Consider the following 13,504-nt stretch of genomic DNA (forward strand, 5'->3'; position numbering starts at 1 on the left):
TCGGACACACACAGAATTTACCTGAAGTTCTTAAATATTTTATACAACCGTATCCTGAAAAATACTGAACGTTAATAACATAATTCATCAAGTCACTATAGCTTTATACTGAATTTAATCAGAGAAATTCGACTGTGTATTTGTTTACGGCTGTCAGTGCATTCGCACTGAGCGCTCGATCAGCTGTAGGTACGCGTGACGTAGGAAGTAATTGTTTGCGGTCAACGACTGCCTTGTGCGGCGCGCAGACTTGACTGTTGCTTTGAGTATGTGCCGCCGCCGGAACACGGCGCGGTATCCTTGTATTCTCTGCATGTTTACGTATAACTGTTGGTTTCTCGAAAGTATGTCATTCCACAAAAATTTTAACGTTCGATATATGATGTATTCCCTTAGAGCGCCGAGATTTAAGAGTTTCTACTTCGACAGTGTTATCATGAATAATTTTGCGAACTATATATGGACCGTTATAAAGCAGAAAAAATTTGCGACACAACCCTTTTCCTTTGTGAGACAAACGGTGAGACTTAATTAACACCTTTTGACCAACTGACAAGGTTTTTAAACGACCAGGACGTTTAGCTGATTTCTCTCTTCTAGCAGCCGCAGATGCAATATTTTGCAGAGCCAGGTTCACAACTTCAGAATGCCGCAGTTTTTGTGTAGGCAGAAAAGGAACGATTTCAGAAATGCGATTTGTCGGTGCTTTATTTTTTAATATATATATAGGCGGTAAAGAAGTTGAATCATTAGGGAGTTCATTCAGAATGTTTTGAAAAATATGAAGATACTGATCCCACATTCTGTGATTCTGATGACCTGATGACAATAAAGTCGACACAATTTATTGATTTCCTTCATCCATCTCTCTGAAGCGTTAGATTGAGGGTGAAAAAGTGAAATGAAAACTGGTTTAATCTTACGACGCCGTAGAGTACGAAGCCAAATTTTAGAACGAAACTGTGATCCATTATCTGATATAACCTTATCAACATGACCCACTTCTTTAAGAAAATGTTTGATGAAAGCATTAGATACTGAACGAGCTGTTGCTTTGCGTAAAGGTGTAAAACACACATATTTTTATGTCAATTCCACTGCTACCAAAATGTACGCAAAACCATTAGTAGAACGAACCACTGGACCGAACAAATCGACTGCAGCCATGTCCCTTCATTTCGCTGGAATGATAGGAAACAACGGTGCTCTGTGAGAAATAGTTGGCGGCTTAGCCTTTTGACATAATTTGCATTTGGCAAGAACAGATCGAATACGTTTTTCCATATTACTGAAGTAGCAATTTTCTCGTAATTTATGAAAGCATTTTCTGGGACCAAAGTGTGCATAACTGAAATGTGTGTACCAAATCAATTTATTGACCCACTCATCAGGAATACAAACTAAGCAAACAGAGTTGTCGACCGATTTTCGTTTAAAAAGAATATCATTGCGAACTAAATAATATTGTCTAATCGCTACGCTTTCCTTTCTCCTCCACTTCTCCTTAATGTCCTTCGAGACTGGATCCTTGTTTTGCTCCTTAGCGATGTCCTGGAACGAAGACGAAATAAAATTCTCAAACGCAACACCTTGAATATACATCAAACAATAATTGTTTTCTTTGCAATCCTCTTCAGCACTTTGTTTCAAACCCATAGGTGCACGTGATAAAGCATCAGCAATAATATTTGAAGAACCCTGTATGTAAACAACACTAAAGTCAAATTCCTGTAGATACAGCTCCCATCGTGACAATCTTCCATGTGTTAATTTTGTTGACATAAGAAATTCCAGAGCTCGATGATCGGTGTAAACCTTAGTATGTCTCCCATACAAAAATGTCCGAAATTTTGTAAAAGCCCATACAACAGCCATGGCTTCAAGTTCGGTAATCGAATAATTCTTTTCTGATTTAGAGAGAACACGACTTCCAAATGCAATAGTTTTCTGTACTACAACGCCGTTTTCTTCTATCTCTTGAAATAAGTGTGCACCTAGGCCTTTTTATGATGAGTCCGTCACCAAACAAAAATCTTTAGATAAGTCCGGATGTAAAAGTAGTGGAGCAGCAACTAAAGCATCACGAAGTTGTTCAAATTCTGATTGAGCTTCCTCATCCCAACACCAATTAGAATTCTTTCCAGATAGTTCACATAAACGAGGTGTGGCCAAGTTGTCCAATCTAACAAAGCGTCTAAGAAAATTACAGACACCAAGGAAACTACGAACATCACGTTTTGTGGTAGGAACAGCATAATTACGAATAGCGTCTAGTTTCTCTGGATCAGGAAGAATACCTTCTATAGAAATAATATGACCAAGAAATTTCACCTGAGAACGACCAAATTCAGATTTTTCCAAGTTCACTGTAATGCCAAATCTTGCAAAAATACGTAATAATGAATCCAAAATTTTGTTGCGCTCACACCAAGAACGTTTAGCAATAAGAATATCGTCAACATATGAAGTAATATTGTCACGAAGATAAACAGGTAAAATTTCTTTTAAACTACGAATGAGTGCTGCTGAAGATACAGTAAGTCCAAACGGTAATTTCCGAAATTGGTAACAGATACCAAAGGCTAAAAAGGCAGTGTATTTTCTACAATCAGGGTGGGGTTCTATTTACCAAAAACTTGCGCGCATATCAATCGTGGATAAGACTTTAATTCCATGGAAATATTAAAGAAGTTCATCTAAATTTTGTGGACAGTCAGTTTCAGGAATGATGATATTATTTATCTGTCTGGAATCCAGAACCAAACGAATTGACCCATCCTTTTTAAGAACGACGTGTAATGGGCTGGTATAAGGACTGACTGCTGGCTCAATGATGCCTTGATGTAACATGTATTGAAGTTCACTCTTAACCTTGTCTCTGTAAGCCAAAGGAATAGCGTACGTTTTCCCCCGAAATGGTGTGTGTTCTTTTACTTTAAATAAATATTGTAAACATTGTATAGTTCCTGTGTGATGATTAAATACTGTAGCATGTGAAGTCAAAATTTGGTGCAGTTCTTCTCTTGCAACGTCATCTGGCACTTCAGCTTTCTTAAACTTTTCATTAATTAATTCTTCGCTATTAATTACATCATCCATCGCGTCTCTGAATCTTTTGTCGTTGTCATGAATGAACACATTGTCGCCATAATACTCAGCGAAAACATCAGAAGTAAGAAACCTTAAACATTTTGTATCTGATTCAGATCTTGTTAAACACTCGAAAAATTTCAAACATTTCGGCATTCCGGCAACAGTCAATTTCACACTTCCTTCTTTAAAGTTCAAAATTGCCTTATGTGTGTTAAGAAACTCCATACCTAATATAATTTGTGTACTAAGTAATGGAACAATAATAAAATTAGCAGAATATTCGTATCCTTGACAAATGAAATTTAAGTTGGTCTGTTGTTTGACTTCCACACTTTTTCCAGAAATAGCTCCTCGAATTGTAGTTTCAGAAACAGGTAACACAGGACAAGCAATAGTTCTTACACATATACGAAAAACTAATTGACTAATAACATTCAGTGGGCTCCCAGAATCTAAAACTGCAGTGAACTTATTCTTACCCACACATACTTCAATAACAGGATGTACAAATGCGTCTACATTATTTTCCTTTTCGTCTAGCAAAATGTCTCTCATGTCTTCCAGGCGTACGTAGTGTAAAGTCGTAGTGTCATTACTTTCTGAACCGTCTATATTGCTGCCAGAAGCCGAAGCTACAAGTCATTGTCGATTGTTTGCATCACGTCTTTGATTATTCGCGTCACTTCGCGGATCAATTTCTACGATTTGCACTTGTCTCTCGGAATTTCTGTCACGTGGAGGATGCCAATTAGGTCCCTCCTGTCTGTTTGATGTAAATTCTTGGTTGTGTCTGTTATAAAAATCTCTATTTTCCTCTCTATCTGCATGACTGCTTCTTGTGTAATTTGGACTGTCACTTCTAAAATTACTGTTAGATCTACTACCCTGGTTATTTCTGTAGTAAGAATTTCTATTATTGTATGAATAATTTCTGTCTTGATGATACCGATTACTTTTTCCGTATGATTGATCATTCCGGTAGGAATTTCCGTTATTATACTTGTCTGTGTAATTTCTGTTAGAACGTCTGTTATTGTCATAAGGCTGGTATCTATTGTCCTGTCTGTTTCGTCTGTCATTCTCAAAATTACCCATATAACGTCCGTTCCGATCATTATCCCTTCTCTCTGAAAATCTATTGTGATTACCGTTACTGAAAAAAATACAAGAAGTCCCGTCCTCGTTGTCATACTCAAGTTCTTGTAGCAAAGTCTTAAAAGTCTCAATGTCGTCTTTACATCTTCCGGCTAAAGCAATTTGTCTTATGGATTGTGGCAGCTTAGTTAAACAAATGCGAATTAATGCAGTTGGGCTATAAGGGTTGGACAGGAACTGATTCTTTCGAATCATGTCTTCAAAGTATTCTGCCGGCATGCGGAACTCAGACTGTTTAAAATTACGCTGCATAGTCAGACTGTGTTTGACTCTGTCTTGCGTGTTTTCGGACCAATATGCCGATAGAAATGCATGATAAAAATCATTTAAATTATTACAATCTCTAATAAGTGCGCGCATCCGCGTCGCCAGTTCGTTTTCTAAATATCCACACATAAATTCCAGTTTGTAACTTAGCGGCCAATTTGGTGGAAGTGCGTACATAAATTGATCTAACCATGAACATGGATGTATGACATTCTTAGAATTGCGAAAGATCTTAAATTTCCGAACAGTCAAAAAGTGTTTATAGTCAAAACTTTCGCCTCGTGGCGACAAAGACCTACCGCGTCTGTCCCAGTCCGAGTGTCGATTATTGTCAAGTTCGCGCGCCTGGCGCTCTCTTGTTGCATCTCGTAAATGAAACAAATTATTTTCTTCAAACCCCTCTGCTATCTGTTATTCTAAATTTATTCTGCTGTCTTTTCCTACGATTTCGCCGTCAATTTGTTTGACTTGCTTTCGTAATGCCTCAAATTCCCTTTTAATGCGTTCATTAAATTTTCCCTGAGTTTCAACATGTTTATTTATGTTCTAGTACTCTTCGGTTTCTGCAAATGGCAATGGAGCTGTATCATCTGAATCTCTGTCCCCATTTAAACTAAGACTTGTCAATTTATCTGAAATCTCCTCAGCTCTTTCCGATAAGTCACCTAATTGTTCTTTCTGTTTATTTACGTCTTCCGTAAGTGTCGCGACTCGGGTTTCAGTATTGACACATTTAGTAGTTAACTTTTCATATTGCTATGTTAGGTTATTTATTCTGTCATTTGGTACGGATTCCACGATGCTCTCAAATATTTCTTCCTTATCGTGTGCATGTTGTAAATTTAACTCTGAAAATTTTTGTACTATCACGCGATCTCTTTCTTCCTGTTCTCTATCCTGTTCCTTTTGTCTAATCTCTACTGCAAATAATCTATTATTGTGAGAATTCAAAATCGGTTGTACTTCTTCTCTAATTTCTTTCTTTAATTCATCTTTCATGTTTTTGAAACATGTCCCTATTCGTGAGTCTAACCGTGTTTCCATTGTTCCCATCTCAGTTCTAATTGTTCCTATTTGTGATCCCACTGAGTCTAACCGTGTTTCCATTGCTCCCATACCAGTTGTAATTGTTCCTATTTGTGATCCCACTGAGTCTAACCGTGTTTCCATTGTTCCCATACCAGTTGTAATTGTTCCTATTTGTGATCCCACTGAGTCTAACCGTGTTTCCATTGTTCCCATCTCAGTTCTAATTTTTCCTATTTGTGATCCCACTGAGTCTAACCGTGTTTCCATTGCTCCCATACCAGTTGTAATTGTTCCTATTTGTGATCCCACTGAGTCTAACCGTGTTTCCATTGCTCCCATACCAGTTGTACTTGTTCCTATTTGTGATCCCACTGAGTCTAACCGTGTTTCCATTGTTCCCATACCAGTTGTAATTGTTCCTATTTGTGATCCCACTGAGTCTAACCGTGTTTCCATTGTTTCCATACCAGTTGTAATTGTTCCTATTTGTGATCCCACTGAGTCTAACCGTGTTTCCATTGTTCCCATCTCAGTTCTAATTGTTCCTATTTGTGATCCCACTGAGTCTAACCGTGTTTCCATTGCTCCCATACCAGTTGTAATTGTTCCTATTTGTGATCCCACTGAGTCTAACCGTGTTTCCATTGCTCCCATCCCAGTTGTAATTGTTCCTATTTGTGATCCCACTGAATCTAACCGTGTTTCCATTGCTCCCATACCAGTTGTAATTGTTCCTATTTGTGATCCCACTGAGTCTAACCGTGTTTCCATTGCTCCCATACCAGTTGTAATTGTTCCTATTTGTGATCCCACTGAGTCTAACCGTGTTTCCATTGCTCCCATACCAGTTGTAATTGTTCCTATTTGTGATCCCACTGAGTCTAACCGTGTTTCCATTGTTCCCATCTCAGTTCTAATTGTTCCTATTTGTGATCCCACTGAGTCTAACCGTGTTTCCATTGTTCCCATCTCAGTTCTAATTGTTCCTATTTGTGATCCCACTGAGTCTAACCGTGTTTCCATTGTTCCCATCTCAGTTCTAATTGTTCCTATTTGTGATCCCACTGAGTCTAACCGTGTTTCCATTGTTCCCATACCAGTTGTAATTGTTCCTATTTGTGATCCCACTGAGTCTAACTGTGTTTCCATTGCTCCCATACCAGTTGTAATTGTTCCTATTTGTGATCCCACTGAGTCTAACCGTGTTTCCATTGCTCCCATACCAGTTGTAATTGTTCCTATTTGTGATCCCACTGAGTCTAACCGTGTTTCCATTGCTCCCATACCAGTTGTAATTGTTCCTATTTGTGATCCCACTGAGTCTAACCGTGTTTCCATTGCTCCCATACCAGTTGTAATTGTTCCTATTTGTGATCCCACTGAGTCTAACCGTGTTTCCATTGTTCCCATACCAGTTGTAATTGTTCCTATTTGCGATCCCACTGAGTCTAACCGTGTTTCCATTGTTCCCATCTCAGTTCTAATTGTTCCTATTTGTGATCCCACTGAGTCTAACCGTGTTTCCATTGCTCCCATACCAGTTGTAATTGTTCCTATTTGTGATCCCACTGAGTCTAACCGTGTTTCCATTGCTCCCATACCAGTTGTAATTGTTCCTATTTGTGATCCCACTGAGTCTAACCATGTTTCCATTGCTCCCATACCAGTTGTAATTGTTCCTATTTGTGATCCCACTGAGTCTAACCGTGTTTCCATTGCTCCCATACCAGTTGTAATTGTTCCTATTTGTGATCCCACTGAGTCTAACCGTGTTTCCATTGCTCCCATACCAGTTGTAATTGTTCCTGTTTGTGATCCCACTGCGTCTAACCGTGTTTCCATTGCTCCCATACCAGTTGTAATTGTTCCTATTTGTGATCCCACTGAGTCTAACCGTGTTTCCATTGTTCCCATACCAGTTGTAATTGTTCCTATTTGTGATCCCACTGAGTCTAACCGTGTTTCCATTGTTCCCATCTCAGTTCTAATTGTTCCTATTTGTGATCCCACTGAGTCTAACCGTGTTTCCATTGCTCCCATACCAGTTGTAATCGTTCCTATTTGTGATCCCACTGAGTCTAACCGTGTTTCCATTGCTCCCATACCAGTTGTAATTGTTCCTATTTGTGATCCCACTGAGTCTAACCGTGTTTCCACTGCTCCCATACCAGTTGTAATTGTTCCTATTTGTGATCCCACTGAGTCTAACCGTGTTTCCATTGCTCCCATACCAGTTGTAATTGTTCCTATTTGTGATCCCACTGAGTCTAACCGTGTTTCCATTGTTCCCATACCAGTTGTAATTGTTCCTATTTGTGATCCCACTGAGTCTAGCCGTGATCCCAAATTTAATATTGCGCCCATCAACTGCTCCATATTAACTGGTTCGAAATTCTTTTCGCCCCTAACATTTCCCGCAAAACTAACTTCCTTCGGCATAGCCATAAAGCTATCTGTGTTCGATACTATTCCAGAGTCTTCTGTCATTAATCTCGTATTCTGAAAATTTTTTGATTGTGAAAAATTTTGAATTGGTTCCGAACTATTTTCCCTGCTTATTAAATTGTTTTCAACTCCATTATTCATCATCCTGTTCTCCTGTGTTGGCGAGTTCGCCATGTTAACAATTTCGTCATTCTCACTGTCCATCATTTTTGCCTTTTTCATCGATCGCGTAATCATTTACAAAACATTCAAAACTCGTCACTGTACAAAAATTACACACAATGAGACTTTATCTCCAACAATACCATTCACACGAAATATTTCTCGACAAACACGCCTAACGAACAGTTAGAACCTTCACAATTGCACAAAATTGTCAGACCTGTATACAAGACATCAAAAATTAAATTCTGCCAATATACCATTGAAAGAAAGACAAGACAACTACAAATGTTCATTACCAAATCTACACATGCAATATAGACTACCATTACTAACCTACAAATTACTACAACAATACTACTATCTACTATTTTTACAATCAGAAGAATTCCAAGGGACGATCCGAAGCAGCGGTCGCCACGTGCATGGGGGCTTAATTATAAAAAATGCAAATACTTTTTAATTTTTAGTAGCTGTATGTCCGATTACGAAGTCTCGTAAACGGTTGGCCCTGACCAGTATTAGTACGCAATCTGGCTGCATAGAATAACAACAAAGAATGAAAGAAAATTTCCGTTAACACAATTAATTAATTAAGTCCCCAGCAACTATGAAAGCTACGAAACAACAAGGCACAAGTGTAGCTGTTCTGTGTGTGGAAGTATGATTCAACGTACACATCTGGCACGGTTCCTCCTCAACAAGACCAGATATTTTAAACACCATTTATGCTGAAGTAATTAAAAAAAACAGAAACACTATAATTGCACATAGAAACGAGAAATACAGTCTAATACAAGAACACGAGCCAGATGCTTTGTTGACTGAACCTGTGACCAAGAGGCATTATTGTTTAAGACATTGAAATAAATAAAAAAAGGAATTTTTTTACCTTCATATATATTGACGAAAAGCACATTACAGCATCCCTAATCCAACAACATCTGGTGTCTAGCCCATCAAAACAATACTACAAGTTCTGAACAAGCACTCTCCATGGGAACTTCTCAACAACGACTCACCACTGCTACATCTCAACAAGCACTCTCCACGACGACTTCTCGATAAGAACTTTCCACTACCACATCTCAACCAACACTGCCTACTGCTACTTCTCAATAAGCGCTGCCAGTGGAGGCGGCTGAATAATACTCTTTGGCGCAATCTCTGGCGCTGTGGCTCAGTGTAGCCACCTTTCAAAGTGCATGAGTGACACTAACGGCCAATGTATAAATGAAATTTCCTAATAACATCATGTTCTCAAACCTTTACAACAACAAGTCATAGCTCGCTTAGCCTATTCATACCATATCAACACACGTGCAAAGAAATAATTGAAACAATATTATACGGAGAAGATAGGTCATTACTTAAATCTAAAGTGGGTTAGTAAAAACACAGTATAGTTCTACAATCAAAGTATCAATTTCTAAGCTGGGTGCTTGAAGTAAAGAATGGAATGGAGTGTAATTTTTCGCACTGTCATTTAAATCTACATACAATGTTGCTGGCAGAAGAGTCTCAGTTCTGTATAGTGCTTATCTCTAGGTCTTTGGATGGCAAATACATTATTATACTTGACAAAATATGGGCTGTAAGTTTTTCCTTGCGCAGACTTTTGCTAAGAAAATATTTTCACTGTACCTGCCAGTATAATTACCTCAAATCGATGGTAGTTAGATATTTTGCTCTCTGAAGCTCTCCTCACGCACTTCAAATTGGGTCCCAACAAGCACAATGATTTTATTTATAGCGAGTTTCGTATATCAAGTGCATGCCTCCTCCTGCTTTTGAAACTGATAACAGCAGACTGCTGTGTTATGACAGTGAAGTTTCAATGATCCTCCAACGCAGCATCCTACATATCTCCTGCCTCACTGCTTCTCTTTTTCCCCATGGAATGGAATAAATTTAGTGTGAAAAGATGTCATGGGGGACAACGATCGTATGATATTTGTAACCTTTTGTTACTCTGGTTTTACTGGAGAATACCTAAGCAAATGACAGTAATAACTTTGCCGGTTCATCCTTCTGATGGTTGTTAACGCACCCAAAAATGGCTCAAATGGCTCTAAGCACTATGGGACTTAACATCTGTCATCAGTCCCCTAGACTTAGAACTACTTAAACCTACTAACCTAAGGACATCACACACATCCATGCCCGAGGCAGGATTCGAACCTGTGACCATAGCAGCAGCCGGCCTAAGGCACCCAGATTCTTGCATCTATGGCTTAAATATTATTCACATCAGAAACACCTTTCTACAGCCGCTGACAAATGCTCCTCACATTTTTAGTCAACGAGGTTACTGTCTGCCCACAGTACCTTGCTGGCTATTATTTTTAACTTAAGATTATGGCAGAATATGCCCTAACATGTTCTAGTACGGATTAACTTTAACACTACTTCCTTCCCCCTACGTTTAATAGGCAAGAGCTCAATTCTTGAATTCCCCATTGCAGGAATTCGATGCCCAGTAAGAATGACACAGATGATCCCTTTGCAAGGAAAAACATCCACTCAGTGCCTCCGTTCTCAAATCTTACCTGTGAATACTTTTCTGTCATCTATGTAAATGCGCCAGTACCTCAGAGACAATACAATTTTGCACTAGCAACGTCGGAATCTAAGCAGTGTTACATATCTTTCTGAAAGAAATAACTCACCAAGATATTCATTTTTGCACCCATGTCAATCGATCCTGTGGTTAGTATTCCAGCCACAACAGCGTGAACTGCGGCCTGAACCAGATCTTCAAAATGTTCCATAAATGACGTGCGATCATCACATAATTCGTCGCATATATCTGTTCCATCGTTAAAACGTATTGTGTGTGTCGCTGCGTCATAAAGTATGCCTCCATTCCGTTCTGCGGCCTCTATCTGGGAGCAAGATAAGACCACCTCTAATTTATTGACTGATTAGAGATTGAAAGGCGCTCTTCAGTGACCTCAACCACTCATATACGTTCCAAAGGTTGCAGTGGCCAAACCGATGGTGGTTCTTAATAATTCACTGGCCAATTGCAGCTACCATTGGCACACTACATTGGAGATGGTCCGTGAAAATTTCGTTGCCACTGCTTTCCGCTATTCCACGGAGCCCAGTATTCCTGATTAGGTATATTGCTACCTATCTAGTATCCAACATGGTGCCGATGTTGATTTTTTTCCGCTTAGAGAACCCTGAACAGTTCTGCACCTGACTTTGCCGATTTTCGTTTCCAGGTATAGCTAGAGGCGGAGCGCCGTTACAACAGGCGACGTGGTTCCGGCTAGTGTCGCTGTGTCGTAGCGCCAGCGTTGCCGTTAGTATACTTGGCGTCCACCTGTATAAGATTTAGTGGACCTACCACAGACAAAAGGTTTTCCGCTGTGTCCTCGGATCCATGAATTGATTTTTCGCTAAAACTGATCGGCAGTTTATCTTTCAGTATTTTTATGAGATCTTAGCGTGCTACTGGATTGCCTCAGTAACGTGTTTTTCCTGAATACTTATCAAAATACTTCCTGAGACTGCCCTGTTTCGGGTTGTAGGATCCAGGATTACACACTTCGCGTCTTAAGCGAATTTGGACATGCTTCGACCAACACTTTGCAAGAAAAGACTGTCGAAATTGATCGTAAGCTGAACAGGCTTCGAAAGTTTCTGCGGCCCGCAGCATAGATTCCCTTTGCATATATGATATAGAAAACTGTATTTATTTTGTCTTTCATTCCAAGTTTTAGGTAGGATCCACTTAAAACTTTGAATGAAAATCGATGCTTGAATTACATTATTGCAGCGTGTCTTGTACAATCAGAAATAGTACGATATAACAAGCCAATTTCATGACAAGGTTGTCGTATGCCAATATTGAGACATTTGTTGTTGACAAAGTTTACTGGCACTTGTATTCTGTTGCATTCACGAAATGTACTTGGCATCCAACATAGCCTCACCACAGGGTCAAATAAGTGTAGGTGAAGTACAGCAAAACTGAAGGGAACATAAATTAGCAAAACAGTTTACAGTATTTCATTAATATAAATTATGTCCGTCTCCATAGCTGGCTGGTCAACATAGCAGAACGACTTGCAAGGGGTCTGGGTTCGATTCCCCACCGGCTCGGAGATTTTCTGCGCTTGGGGACTGGGTGTTGTGTTGTCTGCATCATTATTTCCTCCTCATCGACACGCAAGTCGCCGAAGTAGCGTCAAATAAAAGACATCTTGAGGATGAAGATGATGCATGACATTACGTAATAGAGGATGAAAAAGTTTCAGTTTGAGACTGCTGGTGCAGCTTACATGCAACATAGCGAGACTCCGATGCGGGTGTACAAACAGTGACATGAAAGCAAGGGATTAGTGTGGCATTCGTGTCTTTCTGAAGTGCATGCTATTGATGTGGAAACATGGACTGTGGCGACATTATTATCAAATGCGTCCAAACAAGGCTAACGTTCTGTTATTCTTTTCTTGGATATTGAAGAAATAATGTGTATTCCACCGTTGTGGAATGGTTTGACAAGTTCTGTGCTAGTCGCTGTTCGACACAAGAAGGTGGTCGATCTGGGAGGCCAGCCTCATCGATTATGGACGACAAGTGGCAGACACTCGAGCACACAACCTGTCACAGAGTGATGTACTTTGGGCAAGTGAGAGACTGTTTGTTGTAATCAGATAATGTGCGACCATCTTCCAGCTGCTTTCCTGCAAAGATCAATCTCTGTTGGTCTGGTGGAATGCCTTCCCTATCCTGGATCTTCGCTTTCATATTCTCACTGGTGTCCGATGCTTCCACTTCCAATGTAATGGTTTTGCCCGCCAGGGTTTTAACAAAAATCTGCATGCCACCACGCAACCTAAGGACCAGATGCAGAGTCGATTCCATCTGAATGTTGTAATCAGACAGGGTACGCCCAGCTTCCAGCTGCTTACCAGCAAAGATCAGACGCTGCTGGTCTGATGGGATGCCTTCCTTGTCTTGAATTTTTGCCTTTACATTTTCAATTGTGACTGATGCCTCCACTTCCAAAGTGATTGTTTTACCAGTCAGGGTCTTCACAAAAATTTGCATACCTCGTCGTAGCCTCAGCACCAGATGTAGTGTGGATTCTTTCTGTATATTGCAATCTGAACATACAATACAACATGTCAAAGATACACTGTCCTAAGAGTAAACAAACAGTCTCTCACTTGCCCAAAGTACATCACTCTGTGGCACAACCCAGAGCCCTGATCACTCCCCATGCTGTCATCAAGCCTCGGTCACTTAAAAAAGGCTTGAGGGGTCGACGATTCCTATCGAATGAGGATGTGCAGCACGCATTATGCTAATGGCGGGTTTGCTTGATTGGCATATTGAT

At 39.8% G+C, this 13,504-nt stretch overlaps 1 protein-coding gene across 1 annotated transcript; it reads right to left on the minus strand.

The window, feature by feature from the left end:
* Positions 1 to 12,768: 12,768 nt before the first annotated feature.
* On the minus strand, positions 12,769 to 13,270 carry LOC124775693 (ubiquitin). Its single transcript, XM_047250520.1, has one exon. It carries the CDS (start codon positions 13,213 to 13,215, stop codon positions 12,769 to 12,771), a length of 447 nt encoding a protein of 148 aa, XP_047106476.1. The 5' UTR covers positions 13,216 to 13,270.
* Between the last annotated feature and the right edge of the window lie 234 nt (positions 13,271 to 13,504).

This window comes from Schistocerca piceifrons, chromosome 2 (assembly GCF_021461385.2).
Source record: "Schistocerca piceifrons isolate TAMUIC-IGC-003096 chromosome 2, iqSchPice1.1, whole genome shotgun sequence".
Taxonomy (NCBI): domain Eukaryota; kingdom Metazoa; phylum Arthropoda; class Insecta; order Orthoptera; family Acrididae; genus Schistocerca; species Schistocerca piceifrons.